The following is a 25,333-nucleotide window of genomic DNA, read 5'->3' on the forward strand; positions in this document are numbered from 1 at the left end:
GCCTAGTTTAAAAATGAAAAAATATTAGTTAAAAGGAAGAAAGAAAATAGAAGAAAGGAAGTAAGCTTGTTCAATGAAGATTTCAAGTGGAAAGTTAATATACTCTACATGATGTCTGTAAAACTGAAGTATAGTATACATATTTAAGAAACAATTATTGTATAGGCCTACTATATTAATTCTAGTACTTTTGTTATGGTTTTTTTTTTCTTTTTCAGGTGTGGTATCTATAATAATCACACATAGTTACTATATAATTAAATATTTGGTTCTTTAAATGGTATTGTTTCATTTAATAGGTTCCATTTAAAACATTTACAAGGTTTTGTAAACATGACAGTCCTACTTAGTCGTGTAATCATGTAATGGCAAATGATTGTACAATAATATAGATATATATATAGTAATTATAGCATTGTACACCAGTACTATGGATACCGGTATATGAAAGTATAAAAATTCTCTGCTATATGGAGTTAACTGTGAAAACTGGAAGTAAAAGAAAAGTAGTTAAAGAATGGATGAAAGGAAAAGAAAGAGAAAGACATGACAAAACTTCGTTTTATTTTCCAATATATACATATAGGCCACGGAAAGAAAAGACCAAGGAAACACTGTGATTATTATTTCAGTACGTAGGGTAATTTATGTACAAAACATAATACAGTTATTTCAACACTCTGACAATGCCATGGTGGTTTATTTTGTATTTAAAAATAATATATAATTGTTGCTGGCTTACTGGGATGGCTATTATTACAGAACATTGTGATGCATTCGCCAAAATCAGGTATGTTTTGTTTTTTCAGTTTGAAGACTAATTCCTGATGGGACACGTTAGGTATTACATAACCACCAGCTCACCAGAGGGCGTATTCACTGATGATGGTACAAAATGGCTGCGTTCGTTATATATAATGACGGTCACATTTACCCGTTTTATTAACTATATGATTATACTTGTTGATATTAAGCAATAATGTGCATTATATGTCATTAAATATGAATACCAGGCCAAATGCCTTGACCTTCAGACTACTGGATTAATTTTGGACAAAAACCATGTTGAGTGGGTCTAAAATTAACAAGCTACTCTCGATTCACTAATATCAAAACCTATATTAGCTCGGCCATTTACCTTTCGACCGACCGTTCAAAATTGCGCCAAATTCCCTCAATCAAAATTGCGCACCCTTTTCTTTGGCATTTAACTGCTCCATTCAAATTCCATAGCACCACCACCACCTCCACCCGCCTGCTACCGATTTGATCGGGCTGCTGGTGCTCCCTTGCACCTGCCAGTGCAGGCTGTCCCTCCTCTCCCCTCCCCCCACCTTTCCTGTCATGCGCTACAACAGCTTGTTCTGAATGTACACGTAAAACCCTATGACATGACATGACATGACATGACATAACCGTTTTATTAATTAACTATATGATTATACTTGTTGATATTGAGCAATAATGTGCATTATATGGCATTAAATATGAATACCAGGCCAAATGCCTTGACCTTCAGACTACTGGATTAATTTTGGACAAAAACCATGTTGAGTGGGTACAAGTTTATAATTTTTATGCGCATATATTCACTTAAATAATTTATAAATACATAAAATAAAGTTGTCCAGTATTTGTGTCTATTATTCCCGATATTTATGTCTATTATTCCCGAAAAAACAAACTACGATTCATATCCCAATATTTTTGTGATTTTTGTTGTTGGTAAAACAATCAAATTTATTATCAAATTAGCTGTCACAATCGGCTATCGATCCCTGAAAATTACCGTGACGTGCCGCCATTGTTGTCAACTCAAAATTACAAGTTATTTTCCAAAGAAAAAGAAAACCTAAAGATACAGGAAGTTGGGTTGACTTCTGTTTCCTGTTATACAAGTCTTTCTGGTGAGTGTCATGTGCAAAACAATGGAAAATATGAATTGAGGAATGCACTGTATACAGTGTACAGTATGTTGACTGGCGTGATGTCAGGCGAGATATCTCGCCTGCAGTAGTCTGAAGGTTAATTGTCCCTTACTTTAAAGAAGAAATTGTACCATATTTAACATTAACATCTTACAATGGCAGCAAAATCAAGTTTTGTCTCATAATTTGACTTCTTACGACATTAATTATTTTAAACAAGCGTACAAGGCGTACTGCCTTAATTAGGACGATTGAGTTTAAGAAATCTGCAGATATCGTTACATTCGGGATGAACCGTACTCCAGAATGCCTTCATTCCCTTTTCTTGTTGATCGTAGGGACTGAATCGCTCAATGCCCTGTGTGTTGAACTGTGGGTCCGTCAGGTAGATTATTCCACTGTTGTCAGCAGGGAGCCAGCCTTGCAAGTCGACAATCATCAGAACCTTTCCTGATTCGCAGTATGAGAAATGGCTGAGTGCGGTCGCTAGTTCCCGCCCCACCACACTGAAGTAAGCCAGGTTGTTGGTGAGCTTGTTGAAACTCCCACTCAGGAAAGGCTCCACGTTCACCCAGTCCACCAGGGTGCCATCCTGGGAGAGTAGTTGTAAGTGGGCGGCAGGAAGAAATTGAACCTACAAGTAAAAAAATTGTTTTATTTAATGATGCACTCAACACATTTTATTTATGGTTATATGGCGTCGGACATATGGTTGAGGACCACACAGATATTGAGGGAGGAAACCCACTGTCAAAGCTCCATTTAAATTACTTCATTTCAAGGTGTTATTTGGGACATCAGATTCAGAAATGTGATTTGCCAAACTTTTTTTTTGACGAGCTTTTTGGGGGATGGGGGTGGGGTGGGGATCTAAGTTGGATCTAAAATGCTGAAAAATTATCTTGATTTAACTACGGTATGGTATATATAGAGTTTTGACTTTCATTTCAGCTCTAATGTTTAAAGAATACCAGCACCACATCCTGGCACTACAAATTCTGCTATATTTCATTAATTTTACTGTGAAACTACAAACTGATATGTCTAACAAATAATTTTGGCAAACTGGAATTGCATGCAGAAAAAACAACCAACCTACTTAAAATGAAGGTTTGTACAAGGTATGAGTTATCTATTCTAAGGGTTGGGACGCAGCCCAGTCCAGTAATAAAACACTCACTTGATGCACGGTCGGTCTGGGATCGATCCACGTTGGTGGGGCCCATTGGACTTAATGGCTGCAGCCAGTGCACCAAGACTGGTACGTCAAAGGCTGTGGAATTTACAATTGTCTGTGGGATGGTACTTATAAAAGATCTCTGGCTACTAATGGAAAAATGTAGCAGATTTCCCCTCTATGTCAAAATAACCAAATGTTTAACATCTAAAATCTGATGATTAATAAATCAATGTGCTCTAGTAGTGTTGTTAAACAAAACAAACTTTGATCTATTCTAAATGCATAAGTACTGAAAACATACTTGATGATAAAGTTCTAAATTCTTGGCTTGGATTTACAACAGGAAGTTACAATTTGTGTAAAAATTCTCTCATTACCTGTATTTCAGTTTTGTAGCTTTGTAACATCTGGTTGAACTTCGTCACATAGTAGCCAGCGGTCATCTGACAGATGACATCCTGCAGGTATCGATGTGGAGCGCGCTGTTTTTTGTAGCGCTTACAGACATACCTGAAATGAATGACATAACAGTATTTGTTTAAAAACCCAGTTGTCCTCCCATCATTTAATATCTTTCAATGGATCATTCATAAAATAGATCCTAGATGTTTCTTTATCTCTGCTGCCATGAGGATAAAGGTCCGATCCCATTTTTTTAATTGGCCATTCATTTATTCTTATTTCCATGCTCATATCTAATTATGGTTCAAGTATGCTTTCCTGGACACACCATCTTTCTGAGCGGTCTGTCCAGGACAGTGGGTTAGTAGTTAATTTGTTAGTGGTTAGTGAGAGAGAAGTCTGTGTAGTGGCTTTACCCTCCCCAGTGAGTTGTTAAATTCACTCTGGGTGGGAGCTGGTACCAGGATGCGAACCCAGTACCTACCATTCTTATGTCCGGTGACTTAACCAGTGTTCGAGATTAACGGTATCCCGGTATCCCGAGGATACCAGAATTTAATTTTGGATACCAGACTTCAAGAACCCAGTATAATGTTTTTTTTTTTTTAATCCTGCTATTTTATTTTTTGCTAAACAATGGAAGTTGTCATTTACTGGTGAAGTTAAGTCACAATAGTTTCGAGCTCGTACCCAGTCTAATGCTATGCCATAACAATATCTCCCCCAACTCGTCTAATGCAACACTGGAGTAACAGCGGCATAGCAATAGACTGGGAACCGCTAAGTCGCTATTGTTCTTGTTGGATGTTTCCTCCCTTCAAATTTTATTTGAGATATTGATTCCACATCTACAGAAAATTGATACAGATAGGTTTATCATTAATAATATCAGAAACACGTAACAATTACTCCTAAATATTAATTTGTTAGTATTATTCAAAAATAGATTGTTTGATTGCAAATTTCACAAATTCCGTGATTGCGGTGTTGCAATAGACTGGGAATGAGAAAACTGTCGTCCAAGTTTGTTAGGGTGTTATTTATGAAGTTCATTTAAGTGGGATACCAAATTCTCAGGTGGGATACCAGATTTTGAAATGTTAGTATCCAACTGGGATAGTGCCCCAAATTTTTAATCTCGAACACTGCTTAACCATTACATAACCGAGGCTTGTTTTCATTGGCTTGATTTGTTTTCCCTATAAGAAAACCCCCATACTTTTTGAAAACATTTCGATTAAAATCTAGCTTTTAATTTATTATGGCCTTAATGCTGAACACCAAACAAATTAAAGCTTTAATAAATGTGGATTATAAGCCTCCATCATATGTCTTTATTATGCGGTCATGTGGGATAGAAAAAGTACACCCGAGGTGGTGGATATATCAACCTGGGACGAGACTTGCAGAGTTCCACGGGCAAAATTTTCACCACTGTGGGTGTACTTTTTCTATCCCACATGACCGCTTATGATGGAGTCTTTTTCTCTCATTCATTCAGTAAATAAACCATTATTTTACACGAATAGACAAAGATGGCTGAACAAGTAACTTTTTTATTTGACCATTTTATCATAAATAAACTGCACTATCGTATTTATTGTGTTTGTTTCATGTGTGAAATAAAATTTAACACTACACATTAACAAGATGTCTTTGATAATGAAGGTTTTAATAACAAAATATTAATTTTAAAATATGTCTAATGACCTCAAATCACTATCTCACATTAATATGACTTCATATATTACCAACGACATCATGAGAAACAAGTGCACGTGATATCCCATGTAGGACAGAAATTTCATACATAGGATAGTTCTGTCCTGCATACCTGAGGATGAGAGAATATACCATCATCATAAAGGAAGATTTGTTTAACACCTGGTGCTATAAAACGTTTAGAATATTAACTCTTAGACTTGATGCCATACACATTGTATATGTGCATGCATGTTCGTTTCTACCCGTCTTTAACATTATTACAAAATATATGCAGCAACTTGTGTTGTCCTGGGTTGGGATATGGGGTGGGTGGGAGCATTAGTTTCTACCCCTGCCTTTTACAAGATCAGGTGGGGGTAGGGGTGGGGTGGTGGTGGTAGAATTAAACATTACTTTCCACCCCTGCCTTTAACATTATTACAAGATCCATTCAGCAGTTTATACGGGTCTGGAGCAGTGGGAGTGGGGGGTGAGCATTAGTTTTTACCCTGCCTTTAATATTTTATAAGATCTAGGAAGAGAGATAACCTGATAACATTTTACATTCCAAGAGGCCTTGATGGTGTCGAGGTTAAGCCATCGGACATAAAGCTGGTAGCTACAGGGTTCGCAGCTCTGTACGGGCTCCAACCCAGAGTGAGTTTTAACGACTCAATGGGTAGGTGTAAACCACTACATCCTCTTCTCTCTCATTAACAACTAACTTCTTGTTCTAGACAGACAGCCCAGATAGCCGAGGTGTGTGCCCAGGACAGCATGCTTGAACATTAATTGGATAGAAGCATGAAAATAAGTTTAAAAGCAAAAAGGTCTTGATGAAGAAACTGAATGTGAAACACTTTGACATTGTATAAGATCTAGGAAGGGAGACAACCTGGTAACATCTTACTTTCCAGGAGGTTCGTCTTGATGAAGAAACTGAATGTGAAACACTTTGACATTGTATAAGATCTAGGAAGGGAGACAACCTGGTAACATCTTACTTTCCAGGAGGTTCGTCTTGATGAAGAAACTGAATGTGAAACACTTTGACATTGTATAAGATCTAGGAAGGGAGACAACCTGGTAACATCTTACTTTCCAGGAGGTTCGTCTTGATGAAGAAACTGAATGTGAAACACTTTGACATTGTATAAGATCTAGGAAGGGAGACAACCTGGTAACATCTTACTTTCCAAGATGTTCGTCTTGATGAAGAAATTGAATGTGAAACACTTTAACATTGTATAAGATCTAGGAAGGGAGATAATCTGGTAACATCTTACTTTCCAAGAGGTTCGTCTTGATGAAGAAACTGAATGTGAAACAAGATTGTATAAGATCTAGGAAGGGAGATAACCTGGTAACATCTTACTTTCCAAGAGGTTCGTCTTGATGAAGAAATTGAATGTGAAACACTTTGACATTGTATAAGATCTAGGAAGGGAGATAACCTGGTAACATCTTACTTTCCAAGAGGTTCGTCTTGATGAAGAAATTGAATGTGAAACACATCTCTGCATTTTCCCTTTTTTCCTGTAGGGATTTCAAGCTCGGTGCTCTGATGGACAATCGTACTTTGTTTTGTCCAGTTGCCGGTCACAGGGTCGTAGGTAAATAATTCACCTCCTGTTGACACAAGAGTACTAAAATCAAGTCAAATAAATAGGAGTAAATGTAGAATTATTCTATTTAGGGAGAGCAACTTTTAAAAATGTCACCATCAGTGAAACCAAACTGATAAATAAGAAAAAACAACAGCAATTCAAGCAAAATCTAATATAATTGATTTGTTTTGATATTTGCAAACTGTCATATTCTTTTTCTATTTTTGAAACTTTTAATTGATGTTTGGTGTCTGATGTGGTGGTATTGCCAGTCTATTTACCCGTGTCTGCACAATATTTTATAAATATATACCAGTACAGTTGACCATGTCTAAAACTAAAATTCATAATTGACAAAATGTGCTGGAATACACACAGATTAGACAGCTTTCACCAAATCTATTGTCACTGGATGATATTGTGATCATGCTGGTTTACACAGAAATCCAGATTACATAGATGTCAGTTTGGACAGTATACACTTCTGTAAATACTTACTGTACACTTTTGGTTCATTTTGTCCATCTGATAAAGGAGGTGTCCACTTCTTCAAATAGTCCGAGAGGTCCTCACCTGACCTGACACTCTCCCCAAGCTCCAGACTGTCGAGAGTATCAGTGTCCACTGTAGTGCCAGTTAGATCCACCAAGGGAGACAAGCCACCACTGCTGTCTGTGCTGCTACTCTTCGCCACGTCACTGTCTGTGGTGTCACAGCTGCTTTTGGTTGTTGCATCAAAGTCGGCTAGTGATGAAGACTTTTCCGAGCTGCTACTGTTTACCACATCACTACCAGTGCTTTCAAAACTGCTTTTGGTTGTTGCATCAAAGTCGACCAAAGATGAAGACTTTCCAGAGCTGCTATCTGTGGTGTGTTCATATGCAGAACTGCTACTCTTTGTGGATTTAGAGAGGTTTGCAGCTTCAGATGATGAGTTCTCTTCACAGATACCTTCTTCAGCCTGCTTGGACAAATACCTGATGGCTGCCAAAGATTTACCAGTGTTGGTTTTTTTACCCTTACCCAGCGACTTGCTGACTTTGGTAATCTGAGTTACCGAGAGATTGATGACTGCAGGTGCGTCCCCCACAACATTATCCTCCTCCTCTGAGTCCGACTCATCACCTTGACTCACACTGGATGTGTAACTTGATGACAGCATCGCGTCATGAGAGATGGGAAGGCCAACAAATTTCTGTATCGGCTTTCTCGGAAACTGATTCATGTACCTCGTCTTTGATGAAGCAGCTGGGAATGTTGAAGATTGATGCCTGTCCTTGGGAGCTGGGGATGTTGCAGCACCACTGCTGATAGCTCCTTCAGTTTTGTGGGCCGAGTACATCACAGCACCATCACTGGCAATGTTAACTGCACTGGATGAAGTCCGTTCAGAAACGACATCCCCCGACCCACCATCACCATCACCATCACCCTTCACTTTAAGTCTCTTTTCTGTGGAACTGCATTTCTCTGATTGTTTTTCCTCCAGCTTTTCCGATGAACCTGATTCCATGGATGCAGTTGAAGAGGAGACCTCAGTGACATATGCTTCACTTCCCTGTAGTGGAGGGAGTCGCAAAAAACTCAGTGCAGTGTTCATGAGGTGCACGGAACGTCTGGTGTGCTTCACAGTGTTTTTGCTCTGGTCACAAAGATACCGGTACAGCTCTAAGCTGAGCTGTTCGCAGTATCTGGACAGCGCTCTGTCCTCTTCAACAGGCGAGTACCACAGAGTGAGACTGATCATGAATACTGCTCGGACGAACTCGAAGAACACTTCAGCACTTTTCAGAAAGTCAACCTTCTGGTGACCAGCTAGACTTTGTGTGACTTTGTCGACGATCTTCTGAAACCACTGGTACTCCTCCTGCACCGATGGCTGCTGGATAGCAAACATCAGCAAAGATTCTTCTGCCACTAACTGAAAGAACAATTAAAGGAGTCTTTATTTAATTATTCTGGAACACATTTGTTTTTAATCAGCGGCTAAACATTTGGCTGACACCTTGGCATGTTTTAAACTGTGACTTTTTTGTGTCTAGTATATAGTTACAGGCACAAACTTAAGAATTTGTTACCTATGGCAATTCAAATTTTTTTTTTGCTTGCAATTTTAAACCAATAACTTTTGCAATAAATAAACATGACTAAAAAGAAAAACTTACCCCCTCAACCATCAGCAATAACTTTTAACCAAATTGCAAAAAACAGCCATTAAATTGGTAAAGCCCCGGACATACGGCAATTCATATCGCTATGGCAACTGCCGTCAGTACTATCATGAAGTCCTGTAGTTATTTTGCAACTTTTTCTAAATAATGAGAGAAAACCTGCTGCTGCCATAAAAGAAAGTTTGTTTTGTTAACAACTCCACTAGAGCACATTAATTAATTATTGGCTATTGGATTTCAAACATTTGGTATGCTGCAGCCATAAAGGCTACTCCCAATGAATAGCAGCAAGGGGTCTTTTACATGCACTTTCCCACAAACAGGACAGCACATACCACAGTCTCTAATATACCAGTTCCGAGGCATTAGTTTGGCTATTAGGTGTCTGATAGTAACATGTGATAATTGTGATCATATGGTGTTGAGAATAAGAGAATAAACCAATTCCACCACATAACTTGTTACATACACAAATATATATATATATATATATATATATATATATATATATATATATATATATATGCATGCATAAAAGTTAAATAATAGTGTTCCTGTAAAACTATAGATTTTCATATTATGTTCATATTTGTTTGACCTATATGTAAGAGCCATCTCTCCATAATAGTAGGTCCCTTGAGTGGTTGTTGTATATTCAAACTGTAGAGTTTAGTAGGCTAAACAAATTAATAAAATATAATTTCATTCTCCATGGAAAAGACACCCTCCCCCCCCCACCCCCTCTACTAACATGATGTTTGCACAATAGAAAAGTGTAAGATTCTAACTCCAAATATCCCAGTGAAATGAAAACCAAATGAACCTGATGTTTGCAGAGAAAGAAAGTCTGTCCAAGATTCTCTATGTATCGCACTGCCTCCACTCCTTGCACATAGGCCTCATAACACGGATGGCTTGTTCGGAAATGTTGCGGAAACTTGTGTTTCACCTGAGAAAAGTCCTGCACTGACAGTTTGTTGAGACATCGAGTGAGAAGTCCGAGTGACGACGAGGTTCCTTTGTCGTCATGCAGCACGTTGAATGAATCGACAGATTCAACCAGGGGATCTATGGCCTCTTTCCACAGACCTACATATACACAGAAAGAAAGAAAGAAATGTTTTATTTTAACGACGCACTCAACACATTTTATTTACGGTTATATGGCATCATACATATGGTTAAGGACCACACAGATATTGAGAGAGGAATCCCGCTGTCGCCACTTCATGGGCTAATCTTTTTTCGATTAGCAGCAAGGGATCTTTTATATGCACCATCCCACAGACAGGGTAGTACATATCACAGACTTTGATATACCAGTCGAGTCATGGTGTACTGGCTGGAATGAATATATATACATAGAAATACATTCACACATAACCGTATGTTTAAACATGTATACACAAAGCAGGCACATGGGGGGGGGGGGGGTTGAACACCCCTCCCCCCGATGGTCAAGCAAATGTTCAATATATTTTCTAGGGGAGCATGAATGGACCCCTCTCTACAAACTTTGCATGCCACAGCCAAGATCCCACCCATGCCCTATAGTGAATAACTGGTTACTGCCTTAAGATAGATGTTTATCCTGAAGTGGTTAAAATGGTTAATGCTGTGAGGCTCTGTCAAGTGTCATTTACCAATTGACCTCATTTGGATATCTGTAAGTTCATATCTTAAGGTAGTAACCAGTAATTTTATCTATTCTGCCATCCAAGAAGATTAGTTAAAATATCATATTTATTCTATCTTTCGTAGAAAATTGTGTACCATCAGTGTGGCAAGTGTTTGGCAGTATGACATCATTCTTTGTGAGACATAATAATTCTACTATATTCTGTCACATAAAAAAGCAGAGACAATAATTGTAAAATATTTACCAAGGTTGTGCAGTATTTGACCTTTGACCTGCACACACACAGCCTTGACATTTGTGTACTGGTCTTCTGTCTTGTATTCCCATTTTCTTTCTAAAACAAGCAAATAGATTTCTCAATATTCATTCGTAACAAAAGTTAAAATGTTTTCTAAAATAAATGATAAAAAATGGTGACAAAAGTATGCACAAGTTATAGTTAACCGGGCTTCGAAAAAATAGTACTTGGGAATGTCCAAAGGATCATGCGACTATTAATGAAGTTAATGAAAATTTAATGTTGTACACTTTACATTACCTAAATCAGCGACTGCAGCTAAAATATCAAAGAATGTTCATGATCTATAAATAGATAAATAAAAATAGATGATTAAAAATATACTCCAATTCTAAATTCAATTTGTGACATATCTATTAATTTGATCAAAACAGACATTATATAGTCCATGAGCCAGTCACAATTTGACTACCAAAAAATGGGACTAAAAGCCACTATGGTTTTCAGTTAGCCTGATGTTTAAACTGTATGAAAAGATGTTATGGCCATTTCAGAAGCTAAGTTAAATATGAAAATGCTGGCCATTTTTCAAAATGGCGATAATGTTTTTATACGTTAGTAAATACATGTATTAGCCTCTTCTTATTACGTTTGGAAATGACAGCATCAAGAACTTTCATCGATCCGTGTAAATCTCCATCATCCTTCATGATACGTGCTTTGCGAATTACCACCTGGGGAGCAACGGGGGTTTCTGGAGATTTGAACATGATGAGATCTACAACCTTCAGCAGGGCTCTGGATGAACCAAATCTGTAAGCTGCCCTGTCAGCAACATATGCAATAGCAGCCGCAGTGTCATAATCTTCTGCCTGAACTGCTTCAGCTAAACAATACTATCAAAAAATAATAATAATACAAAATTTAAAACCAATACCCTGTTAAAACAAAAACATGACATTAAAACAATATGTAGTACTCAAACGAAATTTGTTTTCCTAAAAGCAGAGATTGAAACTGACATGGACTAAGAGACAAGTACCGCTCAAAATATACAATAGGCTTTCTAAACTTCGAACCAAATTGTTAACAACTACAACAAATTACTCTCCTACCTTTAATTACGATTACATTCCCCCCAAATTTTGTCCACATACAAGTTGTGAAAAACCCATTACAGTGACACAGATTCCACATGAGACTGTAATGATGTCGCCAGTATTGACTTCGCTGAGATAGCATAGGGCAAAATACATGCAGTTTTCTGCCATCTGCCATTTTGCTTTTTTATGGAATACTCTTCAAGAGGGGTGAAAGCCTCCTAAGTATGTGACATATAATTAATATAAAATTAATGATCTTCAGTGGTATATTTAAACCAAAAAAAAATAAAATAAAAAATTAATATGACGTCATTACGTTTGCTTTTATATCATAACATATTATGATGTTGCTAGATTAAGTCATATCCTTTCACCCCTCTTGGCGAATATTCCATAAAAAGTCAAAATGGCAGCCGTCACAAAATTACATGCTTTTTGCCCTATGCGATCTCAGTGAAGTTGATATAGGTGACATAGTTATCATCTAGTATGTGGAATCTGTGTCAATGTAATGGTTTTTCCTAGATTTCTGTCTGGATAAAATGTGAGTAAAATCTAACGAAAAATAAAGGTAGGAGATCAATTTTTTGTAGTTGTTAACATTTTGGTTGGGACTTTATAATCGGGTACACAAGCAGCTTTTTCTTTCCATCTTAAAGTATCAGGGCTAGCTCTGGGTGAGCTGAACATTTCGCCAAATTATCTATTAAACTTCAAAAATGGCAAAAATCCACTTTATTTTTCAACAAAATATCAATCATTACATTAAATGCTTTCGCAAAATTAAAATAAAATTTGAAAAGATTTCCACCTGTTACCCACCCACCCCAATTATATTAATACATGTACATAAAGAGGGAATCTCACCTTAAACCAAAAGGTAACCCTAAACCTAAAACAAACCCTAAATATAACTAACCCTAACCCTAACAATACGGGGACAATGGTCGGATATTTGACCTAAAATTCACTAGCTGTTTTTAAAATGTGCAATTGGCAAATTTGGCGAATGGCAGAGCTAAAAGTAAAGTTTGTTTTATTTAACGATGCCACTAGAGCACATTGATTTTTTATCTTATCATCGGCTATTGGACGTCAAACTTATGGTCATTCTGACACTGTTTTTATTTGCACTTCCCACAGGCAGGATAACACAAACCATGGCCTTTGTTGAACCAGTTATGGATCACTGGTTAGTGCAAGTGGTTTACACCTACCCATTGAGTCTTGCGGAGTACTCACTCAGGGTTTGGAATCGGTATTTGGATTTAAAATCCCATGCCTCGACTGGGATCCGAACCCAGTACCTACCAGCCTGTAGACTGATGGTCTAACCACGACGCCACCGAGACCGGTTAGCAGAGCTAGCCCTGGGTACTATACCACTAAATAATTTAATCAATACATGTGGTCTTGAACTGCTTTTAACATTCTAGCTTGAGATTCAAGATTAAAATTAAGCAAAGATTGCTTCCCATTCTACATTATAAATTTCGAGGCTTGTAAAAAAAAAATTAAAATTAAAAAAAATTAAACAGATTTAATTTTTTTTAAATAAAAAAAAAAAATTATTCAATTTTTTTTCAGACCTACAGTGATGAACATTCACAGATGCACCTATAAACCAAGTTCATTCAGATGTATGATTTATAGTGTGTCAGAAATGGAGCTAACTTTTAACATTGAGATAAACATAGGAAAAGAAATTCCTAAAACGAGGACTTAGAAATACAAGAAATATACAGGAATTTAGAATCCACACATGCTTTACTGAACCTCTTCAGGTGGTATAATATAGATCTTTTTTCTCTTTTTTTCCCCCCCAAAACTAACTCATTAAATCCAGCCTATATAAAAAGGTTTGCTTCATCCAACTGACGCCTCATGCTGCCTGCGTTCATTAAAACTCATGAATATTGTATTTCCCAATTCACAAATTTTAAATAGTCTTTGTTTGGCGAAATAACCCGTGAACACAACTTGTGAACTGGGGTAGGATTTTGTGTGGTAGGGGGGGGGGAAATGGAAAAACAAACACAAATCATTCAGGATTGGAGTGACCGTGCATTTTATCTATAAATCTCCCTGAATGCTCTCCACTTGGTGAAGCAGTGTTGAGAATTTGGAAGTTGTGATTTCACGATAGTCACGAGCACCAAATGAACGCAGCATCATACTCTGGTAGTGATTGAATTAATGAAAATTGAAATTATATCATTAACAAAAATCCCACAAAGTTCATACATAAAGAATTTCCAGATGGTTAAGACCCGGGACAGCTTCATTAGGAGACGTCATCATCTCCGGGGTGAGATCAGGCGGCAGAAAGGGAACCTCTTGTTTCAGTGCTGTAGTAATAAGACTCATGATGTTTTCTGGAATCACGGCCATCCACAGCCGTAATCGTGCAGCCTCTGTTAAGGTCGTCTCACGTCCATGGAATATTGTTGAAAGAATGCCTGCAATGTATAAACGAGAATTGCATGAAATGTAGAAGTCTGTATCCAACTATATAAATGTACTGATTTGGAATCACTCAGGGCTGCAGCCATGGATTGGTCATCTCAATAAACTCAAAGAAAAAAGACAAAAATGGAAGGAAAAATTCAAATTAAATTTTAAATTGACATACAAAATAAAATATTTTGGATGACAATTTTTTTTATTAACCTAGTTATCAATTATAATAATAATAATAATAATAATAATAATAATACATTTAAAAAACTTTTATTGTAATTACCATCCAAAAGGGTAACGATAAAGCAGGTTTCATTGGTCTAGGATTCACAGTTCGCCATGAGTAAAATCTCTCTCTCCTGAAGTGTTGCTAGGTGAGCAATCACATGAAGTTCGACAAACTATATATTAACATTTTTATTGCAGGGTGATCAATTTGCCGCTTTCTTAAAACTTTTCCATGGAGTTTGGAAAGAAGTGGGAGTGATCACTGATCATTCGCCTTTCCTGGAGAACACTGCATTTTGTGAAAAATGGAGCTATGGTAACAGCAAAAAACAATTCAAGGTTCCAGGTGCATGGGACTTCCATCTAAAACTTTGTTACTTGCTTGATATACTAATTTTTCACATCTACTAATGTGAAATCTATTTCTGATTCAGGGCTCGAAAATAGGAAGTAAAATATGGCCTGCTGTTATTTTTAAAAATAGCAGTCCAAACAACATATGACTAGCTAAGAAAAAATATGGCAAAAACCGTTTAATTGTATTTGGGTATGGCTTAAATGTTGCACTGATCATGCCGTGGAAGTGTTTTGAATATAAAACAATTCTGATATTCCGACAGAATGCATTTCTGAAAGGTAAACATTTATAAAAACCGAATATTGTCCAAGCTGTTTTAGTACACGCCTGTCATGGGCACAGTCTAGGATGAGTAAGATCCGTCTTTTATTCATAGGCTCCAAGAATGGCAAGATGACACATTATCAAGACTCACCCTTTGCTATATCAGCCAGTTGCTATTTTTTTTACACAAAAGGACTAAAACTTTTAGACTTTGGCTAATAAAATATTCCTTAAATTAACCACATTTGAATGATTTTCAAGGAAATCTCTACATTTCTGAAAATCTGGCTACGCTAAAAACAATGTTCAGTGTGAGCCCTGCATATTCCCTGCACCCCAACCTCCCTGCACCCCAACCTCCCTGCACCCCAACCTCCCTGCACCCCAACCTCCCTGCACCCCAACCTCCCTGCACCCCAACCTCCCTGCACCCCAACCTCCCTGCACCCCAACCTCCCTGCACCCCAACCTCCCTGCACCCCTGCACCCCAACCTCCCTGCACCCCAACCTCCCTGCACCCCAACCTCCCTGCACCCCAACCTCCCTGCACCCCAACCTCCCTGCACCCCAACCTCCCTGCACCCCAACCTAACCTCCCTGCACCCCAACCTCCCTGCACCCCAACCTCCCTGCACCCCAACCTCCCTGCACCCCAACCTCCCTCCCTGGAGATGCAAATTTGTAAACATAAAATAATACCTCAAATATGTAATGGTAAATATAAGACCAAAAATAGAATTAATAGAGAAACAATTAACCTTCATCTTGTATTGGCTCCAAGTTGAAATACTGGAGAATATTTTCACAAGCAGCAGCCATATTGGGTCTTCTAACAGCTTCAAAGAAACACAGTTAATTCTTTATATTTATGACACACCTGTGAAAAGATAAAAAAAAAAAAAATGTTTTTTGGGGTGGGTTTTTTTTTGGTGAGAGAAATTTAGTTTTTTTTTTTTTTTTTTGGTTCAAAATTGACATGAAGCATAGAGTAACTTTCCCTCAAAATGCAGAATATGAAAGAAAGAAATGTTTTATTTAACGACACACTCAACCCATTTTATTTAGGGTTATATGGCGGCAGACATATGATTAAGGACCAGATATTGAGAGAGGAAACCTGCTGTCGCCACTTCATGGGCTACTCTTTTCAATAAGCAGCAAGGGGTCTTTTATATGCACCATCCCACAGACAGGGTAGCACATACCACAGCCTTTGATATACTAGTCTTGGTGCACTGGCTGGAACAAGAAATAGCCCAATGGGCCCACCGACAGGGATCGATCCCACACTTACCGTGCATCGAGCGAGCGCTGTACCATTGGGCTACGTCCTGCCCAGAATATGTAGTGCATATTAGTGATTAATATATCAAATATTGGTTTTCACCGAACTTATATCCAATTACGGTTCAAGCACGTGTGTCTGTGTGTGTGTGTGTGTGTGTGTGTCTGTGTGTGTGTGTGTATGTGTGTGTGTGTGTCTGTGTGTGTGTGTCTGTGTGTGTGTGTGTCTGTGTGTGTGTCTGTCTGTGTGTGTGTCTGTGTGTGTGTGTGTGTGTGTGTATGTGTGTGCGTGCCTTCAATAAAAACTTTAAAAACATATTGGACTATTTTACCTTTGTATGAACATATCTTTTTTAAAGTTCAGTAAATTTTCAGTCCATATTATAGCAGGAGAACAGCATAGCCCAGTGGTAAACTGCCCGCTTGATGTACAGTCGGTCTGGAATCGACCCCTGTCTATTGGTCCATTGGTTTATTTCTCGTTCTGGCCAAAGGTTGCGGTATGTGCTATCCTGTCTGTAAGATGATGCATATAAAAGATCCTTGCTACTAATGGAAAGAATGCTGTGGGTTACCAAATGTTTGACATCCAGCAGCTGATTATTAATAAACCAATGTGCTCTAATGGTGTTGTTAAACAAAAACATTCTTTTTTTAAAATTATAGAAATGTGAAATTATACTTTTTACGGGTATAACTAAGGGTATACCGATAAACAACATTAATTAAAAATGTTGACTATTAATAATTTATGCATGATTATAAATACCGTATAATATATATAACAGTTATCAAACTAGGGTATGACAAATTCTATTCAGTTTTAGTTTGACGATAGAATCATAGATGTATTGGATGGCAGATTTGACATTTTATATGTTCTTCAGATTTATGTAACTGGTTACACAAATTAAATGCCATCTAAGCATCTTGTACTAGGGTCGTAGCTAGCGGGCGGGGAAACTGCCCCAGAAAAAAAATGCGGAAAACATTATAGAAACGTAAAGAAAATGCTCTTTCAGTTTTTGACCGTTTAAGTTTTAGACTATTAACTACTCAGTTGCCCCCACCCCCCAAGAAAAAATCCTAGCTACGGTCCTGTATACCAAGTCCTTATAATTATACTATACTTAATTAATTGCTTTATCCCGCACACAGCCATATATAAGTACCCGTTCCTACCTCGTGGGGTTCATTTGAACATACAACGCAGAAAGGAGAACTTAATATAAATAGCCTACTGTTCCGCATTTGTAAGTTTTTGTTTTTCCCCAAATGAGTCACACAAGTTGTAAGTACGCATTTCTAAAAATATGCTAGTCTCTTTAAGACAAAAATAATTATTTCAATAAGTAACTATAATATTAATTTATTAGTAGTAGTATTAACGATGTTGTTTTAATAATTATGGGTAATGTTACTATAAATTAATTGTGCAAGTATAATACTGTGAGCTCTTCAAAAGGGGATTCCCCCATTCGGAATTGGGCCGCCGACCTTTCCACTCGGTTCTCTATAATCAACGATTGTTGTTTCGGAACCGCGATTGCCTCATCAGTAGAGATGACTACTGCGGTCAGTTTTACTATTGCAATAATTAAAATACTATTGTGATAGTATTGCAATACATGCCCGTACGCAGGGGTGGGAGTGGGGTGCGAGGGGTGCGTACGCACCCCACCCCACCCCCCATAGTCTGCCGAGGTCCGTCCGTGGATGTGTAAAAAATATTTTGAGGCAAAGAAACATTTCAAATTTACTTCCCAGAATGCAGGAAAATGCATCTCCTGCATTCTAGATTTAAATAAATTTCGGGGGTGGGGGTGGGGGCGGGGGGCATGCCCCCGGACTCCCCTGGCAACTCCGGCCCTTTGGTCTGTCGATTACGCACCCCCCCCCCCCCATAAATTTCTGCGTACGGGCCTGCAATAGTGATAGTACTATTGCAATAGTATTGCAATACTATTGTGGATTCTTAAATCGCTTGATAACAGTAATATGAATAGCTATTTCGCAAAACTATTATGTATATAAGTATGCATGCATGGATGTATGTAGGCCTGTATGTATGTATGTATGTATGTATGTGTGTGTGTGTATGTGTGTTTGTGTGTGTGTGTGTGTGTGTGTGTGTGTGTGTGTGTGTGTGTGTGTGCGTGCGTACGTATGTTTATGTTTGTATGTATGACTGTGTTTATTTACAATAATGTCACTAAAGTACTAATCAAAATTATACCCAGGTGATTTTCCAGTCTTATATATTAGTATTATCATGACCTGTTATGGTATTCAAACAACCGGTACCTAAAATAACAAATGACCTGTTATAGATAGAAATAATAAATTATGAGATTTATTTACAATTTTACTGCAAAACATATGTAATATGAAACAGACTATAACACCAAGTTTGATATTGAACCAATCTAATTAAAATTAGCTCCACTATTACATGTGGATCTAACACCAGTCAGTTGGAGCTCATGTCCACCAATCAAAACATTACTTGCAGAATCCTGCCAGTGATTTAAAACTAACAACACTGCGTAGCCCCCAATGTCCAGGTAACATTTCGTCTGTAAATACTAATTTACGGGCAACGGGCAACTCATTTAACGTGCCCCTATCCACTAGGGTTCAGGCACGCCCACCCCGGATTCAGCCTCTGACTTCGCCAGTGACCGACTCCGGGGCGGGAGGGGGGGGGGGGGGGGGGGTGGGAAGTATGGGAAAGAAATGCAGGGGATACTTTTTAATAGTGTGGTATGACCACTTAAAAAAGAATCAAAATTTAAATATTGACCAATCACACTTCGCCTTTTATAACGTTATTTGGGAGCATACAAATTCTAAAAATATCGGGCGAGTCTATTTTAGTGGCCGCAGTACAGCGAACCTTACCAATACGTACGGGGTGGGTTATCAGTCTTCAATTTTACATTAAAAATTATTTATTTATTTATTAAAAAAAAAAAAAAAAATCAGTCTTCAGTTTTACATTACAAATTATTTATTTTATAAAATAAAACATGTTTTAAGGCATTCGTAATTCACACGAAACATGTCGTATACCCTCAAGATAATTCGGAATGTTTTCAAATTATTTTTAAATCACTGGCAGGATTCTGCAAGTAAGGTTTTGATTGGTGGACATGAGCTCCAACTGGCTGGTGTTAGATCCACAAGATTGATATTGAACACACCTGAGATCACCTCTCTGCTTAGCTTAGTACTTGTGATATCACCTGTCAAGTGTGATCAACATAAACCTGGGTGTTATAGTCTGTTCCAAATTACATATGTTTTGCAGTAAAATTGTAATTCTATCTATAACAGGTCATTTATTGTCATTTTTTCTACCGGTTGTTTGAATTCCAGGGATTTTCACAACTAATAATATATAAGATTGAAAAATCACCTGGGTATAATTTTGATTAGTACTCTTTTTTTTTCTTTTTTTTTAGGCAGTGAAATCATATTTAATAAATTTATAATATATAGACCACACGTTGTTGGTATGCATTCATTGTGCATACTATGGAAACTATCGATAGTTGAGCAAACAACTGCGATAGTTATCGATAGCTGAATTAACTATCGATGCATTGCTATCGAGGCACTGACTATCGCAACATATCGATAGTTCGATGTATTGTTACATCACTACTCATCAGGGCAGAATCTTGCTCAGTTTGTAGAGCGCTCGCCTGAGGTGCTGTCCTGAACTGGAGGCCCGACGAGATGTGTTACAACAGCTTGTCCTGAATGTGAAAGTAAAACAATCTGTCCTTGTCCTAACAGAAAAAGGTAGTGCTCGGGTTTCCTCTAAGACGACGAGGTAAAATACCACGTTAAATCATGTTTCACATCCAATAGACGAGGGGCGGGACGTAGGCCAGTTGCCAGGCGCTTGCTTGGTGCGCGGTCGGTTTGGGATCGACCCCAGTCGATGGGACCATTGGGCTATTTTTCGTTCCAGCCAGTGCAACACGACTGGTATATCAAAGGCCGTGGTATGTGCAGTCCTATCTGGGATGGTGCATATAAAAGATCCCCAGCTACTAATGGAAAAAAAAGTAGCGAGTTTCCTTTCTAAGACTAAGCCTATATGTCAAAATTACCAAATGTTTGACATCCAATAGCCGATGATTAATAATCAATGTGCTCTAGTGCCGTTAAACAAAAAATTATTCTTCCAATAGACGATGATTAATAAATCGATGTGCTCTAGCGGTGTCGTTAAACAAAACAAACTTTAATTCGTTACACTACAGCGTTCAGGGCAGCACCTAACCTACAGTAAACAATATGTGGGAGAAGAGAATGGCGCGTAGGGTACCCAGCCTACCAAAATATTACATCCCCCACCCCGCCCAGTTAAAAAAAATAAAATAATAATAATAAAAGTAGATTTTCAGGGCACTTTGAAAGTTTGCCATTTCAAAAAACATACTGTGTTTCAGATTTTGACAAGTTCGATTTAATTCGGTGAAAATGGAACACATTAAGTGCCTGTAAATACTTCATTTGGTGGATTTTAGTTATTTTCATCTAATTTTGCATAATATTCTATAAAATTACAAATATTAATATCTATTTTGCACTTCATGCTACCCATATGTCAGTCATTGTGTAATACTGTGTCAATACCGTAACACCGTGTCAGTACTGTAAGGGAATGAATGAATGAATGTTTAACGACACTCCAGCACAAAAACATATCGGGGTGTCACACAATGGTAAATATAAAAATGAATTGATGACAAACATCAATACAATTTTTTTTATAAAATCAACTTAAAAAAACACAGTGTAAAGAGCCGTGTAAAGGTATAAGTGTCACAGGTAAGTATGTTAAACTTTCAAATAAAAATCAGTATCTCGTAAAAACTTAAATATAAGTTCAGGGTGGAATCGAAATGATTTAATCACATTTTGTACACCAAATATATCTTTCCTCGTCGGTCCAAGATGATTACACTCCACCAGAATATGTTGAACCGTCAGTGTACACTGGTGTGACGGAACATGCTCTTAATTTGTTTTCGCCTGTGGCGATATTAATTGTTTTAGAAGGCCGTGTGCAATTCCAAATTGCACTTACCCAGGTGGGCAACTTGTTACGTAATACTTCTGCGCGACGGTCATCGAGCTTTTCTAATACACACCCAGAGCAGGTGTGGAGGCCATGTGGCTAGTAGTTACGTAATATCTCCGGTAGTGCTGTTTATGGCCAGGGGATTGCTCGCGGAATGGCGACAGCCAGTCTGACGATCAGAGAAAAATATACCGACTCTGGTCGTGGTGGAAACTCACATGATAAGATTCGGTGCCGCGATGTACCCCCAGGCGATATTCGATTTATAATAAATAGCTAGTGTTTTAGAGTTATGGGGAGAAGCAAAAAGGACGGCTCCCAGGGAACGTTAGTCCGTTTGGACTTTGGTAAATATATTATTTCTGCTCTGTTGTATAACCTTGATGTGATTGATGTGACTTTTAAATATTTTAATACTGTATTATACCAATATTCTTTAGACAGTGTCTTCGGTCATCTGACGAAGTAAATCGTAGTCTTACTGTTCTATATTTATACGAGTATTTGGTAATATAAAGCTTAGCCAGTCATCCTAGAGGACCTAGGTAAACTGTAGGTTATTGTCTTTATTGTGATAGGTACCAGTATTAATTCTGTGTTACAAGGTTACTGAACGAGTAGTAAGGGTTAATTAAAAATTAACCAGTTAGGAATAGAGCTGTAATTCCTTTATTAATTAAGTTCCCCTAGAAGCGTTTCTCAATTATCACACGTGTGGGTGTTGTGTCACGGTGAAGTGATTAGCATATTGTGTAAACTAGACACCTAGAGATTAACTAATTAAGTGATCAGTTCTGGGTTGTTATTATTTGTTGTTATTAATTAACTACTGCGGCAGTACATTTGTCAGCGTAGATTAATACAGATTCCAAAGTGTATTGTGTTTTTGTTGTGTTTTCTAGTGAACTAAACGTGCTATAATAATATATACTTTATATAAGATCGTATCGCTGATCATACCTAGACGAGCCAAAGCGGGTATATACTGCCCGTTACAGAGAGATCTAATAGATATACAGTTAGGAGAGATATTTGGACAATCGTGTTTTATTCAGTTACGGGTATTATAGAATCCCCGTGACAACTGGCAATGTTCACACTCAGGTGGAAGATCCTTCTTTATAACAAATGAATGCGTCAAGCATGTAGGCCTATCACCGATGCGAACACGACACAAGACCATTTCACTCTTCCTGCTCCGCCTGTTGGAGGACGGCCACTCTCCCAGAACTGGCTTTATAGAATGAAGCTTGTTCGCAACCGCGCCGTTCCAGTCATCTTGCCAAATCGAAAATATATATTGGTTAATATAATGTTTGAGATCTGTGAAAAGCACACCAACCCTGGAATGGAGCAAATCCAAAGCAGCCTTGGCAGCTGTGTCTGCCTTTTCATTATCCCTGATACCAGTATGGCTAGGAACCCAACAAAATACAATATCTTTATTAGCAATGGATAACAAAGACACACTTTCGTATCAACATCCCAATTAAGGGATGTTCCAGCATAATATTTTGTAAAGCTTGGAGACATGAAAGTGAGTCTGTAAAACATAATATATTTGGATTCCACAGAATGCTTAATTTGTTCTAAGACTTCAATGATTACCCAGGATTCCACAGTAAAAATAGATGTTGAATCAAGCAATGTCATGGAAATTATTGCATCAGATGAAAAGACTGTAGCACAAGCCACACAATTCCCATCCCGCGATCCATCCGAATAAACAGGAACGTAATCACGGTACCTTTCTTGAATTTTTATGAAGTGCTGTTTATAGATCTGTGCGATCCTGTTTCAGTTGCACAAGATCAAGTACAATTTCGGGTAGTTTGATACACCAGAGTGGCAATATAAAATATGAAGGTGTTTCCATAATGTCTGTTAAATTAATGTTGGAAACGGTTAGCAATTGCTTAATACGAAGACGAAATGTGACAATGGCATTTTAGCTTTGCATCAAACAACTTCATATATTTATTACCAAAACCTGCATTATGAGCTGGATGTTTTGGCATCGGCAATCTTGGTGACATACTACAGAGAAAGCTATGCACGTCTAGCACCCTGACTAGATCCGTGTGCATCAGCGTACAGGCTCCCCACAGGTGATGTTCTAAAAGCAACAAGACACAGCCTAAGCACCTGGTTGTGTATAGGATCTAGCATTTGCAGGTGAGACTTTCGTGCTGATCCATACACAATGCACCAATAGTCATGTTTAGATTTTACTAAAGATCGATACAGACGGAACATAACCTTTTGGTCTGCTCCCCATTCTGTACTACCAATAACCTTTAAAATGTTAAGGGCTTTTGAACCCTTCTTTTTGACGTATTTTAGATGGGGAACAAATGATAACTTCCTGTCAAATATTACCCCCAGAAATTTAGTCTCTTCCACCACTGGAACTGTACTTTTGTCCAGAAACAGCTGTGGGTCTGAGTTGTGACCTCTTTTCTGGCAGCTGTGCATACATACATCTTTGACTTTGAGAATCGAAAGCCATTGTACTGTAACGGAAATATATGTTACGGTACTGACGTTATGGTACTGACTACATTTTACAGAAATGACACTATTTATTTAAAATGCATTGCTGCATGCAATGTTTCATGGTGTCATATGCAACACGCCATTCCTTTTTACATAGTTATATATTCATTTAACTGCCAAATTCACAGTATCCATTATGAATCTGCGTTACGATACTGACGTTGAATAAACATATTCATTCCATCTTTAGTAGAAATTTGGCCAAAACTTTGTAATCACCCAAGCGATTTTGCCTGCGGTGCTCGTAAACGAGTGGTTATGACAACTCTTAAATGATCACAAAATTACTTTATTTAAATCAACATAGGTTATATTAAGTTAATGTTGCGTCTATTAACGTCGCGTTACGGTACCAACATGAAACTTGATGCTTACATGCTGTAATATGCAGAGAATAACTTTTAATAATATCAAAAAAAACCCACTACAGATTAATTTAATTATCCACCCCACGGGCGTAGGAAGGTACCAAAACACGTGTGTGTGTGTGTGTGTGTGTGTATGTATGTGTGTGTCTCTCTCTCTCTCTCTGTCTCAGTCTGTCTGTCTCTCTCTCTCTCTCTCTCTGTCTCTGTCTCTGTCTGTCTCTCTCTCTCATCGAGGAGCGAGTAAAATGTCCGCCTGTTCAGAAAGCTCAGACTGAAAAAAAACCCCCTGCAGAACAAAACTAAAATGGTCAAAGATACAAATACGGTAAGCGAGTAAACTCAACAAACTACTGGTCAAAGATTAAAAGTACGGTAACACTAAACATACCATATGATTGAGGTAAAAAAAAAGTGTGGGGAGGGGGATAAAATAATAGTTTGACTATAATTAAGGATAAATAAATGAATGAAACAAAGAACAAAATAATAATGAATGAATGGATAAACCAATATCAAAAACAATCTGAATACATAAAGGAATTTAACCGGATAATTTACAAGTAATAAAGACAAAAAGTTACTTAAGTATATGTGTAAAAAGCGTAAGAAAAAAAAAAATAAAAAAAAATGAAAAATAAAAAATAAAAAATAAAATAAAAATAATATATATACTCTTAAAAAAAGTAGGGGAACCTGAAATATTAATATTAGGCCTAATATAAACTGTTAGACCGAACATATGTT

The 25,333-nt window shown here is 37.7% G+C and overlaps 1 protein-coding gene across 2 annotated transcripts; it reads right to left on the reverse strand.

Annotated features, from left to right (window-relative positions):
* Positions 1-1,503: 1,503 nt before the first annotated feature.
* On the reverse strand, positions 1,504-17,837 carry LOC121389407 (alpha-protein kinase 1-like). 2 transcript variants are annotated; one of them, XM_041521022.1, is made up of 10 exons: positions 17,750-17,837; positions 16,042-16,119; positions 14,217-14,431; positions 11,519-11,765; positions 10,876-10,965; positions 9,816-10,081; positions 7,320-8,742; positions 6,684-6,843; positions 3,486-3,618; positions 1,504-2,562 (listed from the first exon to the last, which is right to left on the reverse strand). In XM_041521022.1, exons 2-10 carry the CDS (start codon positions 16,100-16,102, stop codon positions 2,167-2,169), a joined length of 2,991 nt encoding a protein of 996 aa, XP_041376956.1. In that variant the 5' UTR covers positions 16,103-16,119; positions 17,750-17,837; the 3' UTR covers positions 1,504-2,166. The 2 variants fall into 2 exon arrangements, with proteins under 2 accessions (XP_041376956.1, XP_041376955.1); XM_041521021.1 differs by having other exon boundaries at positions 16,042-16,160; positions 17,750-17,831.
* Between the last annotated feature and the right edge of the window lie 7,496 nt (positions 17,838-25,333).

The sequence above is a fragment of the Gigantopelta aegis genome, chromosome 14 (assembly GCF_016097555.1).
Source record: "Gigantopelta aegis isolate Gae_Host chromosome 14, Gae_host_genome, whole genome shotgun sequence".
In the NCBI taxonomy this organism is placed as follows: Eukaryota; Metazoa; Mollusca; class Gastropoda; order Neomphalida; family Peltospiridae; genus Gigantopelta; species Gigantopelta aegis.

Excerpts from the sequence above, each read along its gene's own strand:
- LOC121389407 (XM_041521022.1), bottom strand. The coding sequence starts at position 16,102 with ATGGCTGCTGCTTGTGAAAATATTCTCCAGTATTTCAACTTGGAGCCA. Across the intron at positions 14,432-16,041 it reads GGAGCCAATACAAGATGAAG|GCATTCTTTCAACAATATTC; the intron begins GTTAATTGTTTC and ends TATACATTGCAG. Across the intron at positions 10,082-10,875 it reads TCAAATACTGCACAACCTTG|GTCTGTGGAAAGAGGCCATA; the intron begins GTAAATATTTTA and ends GTGTATATGTAG.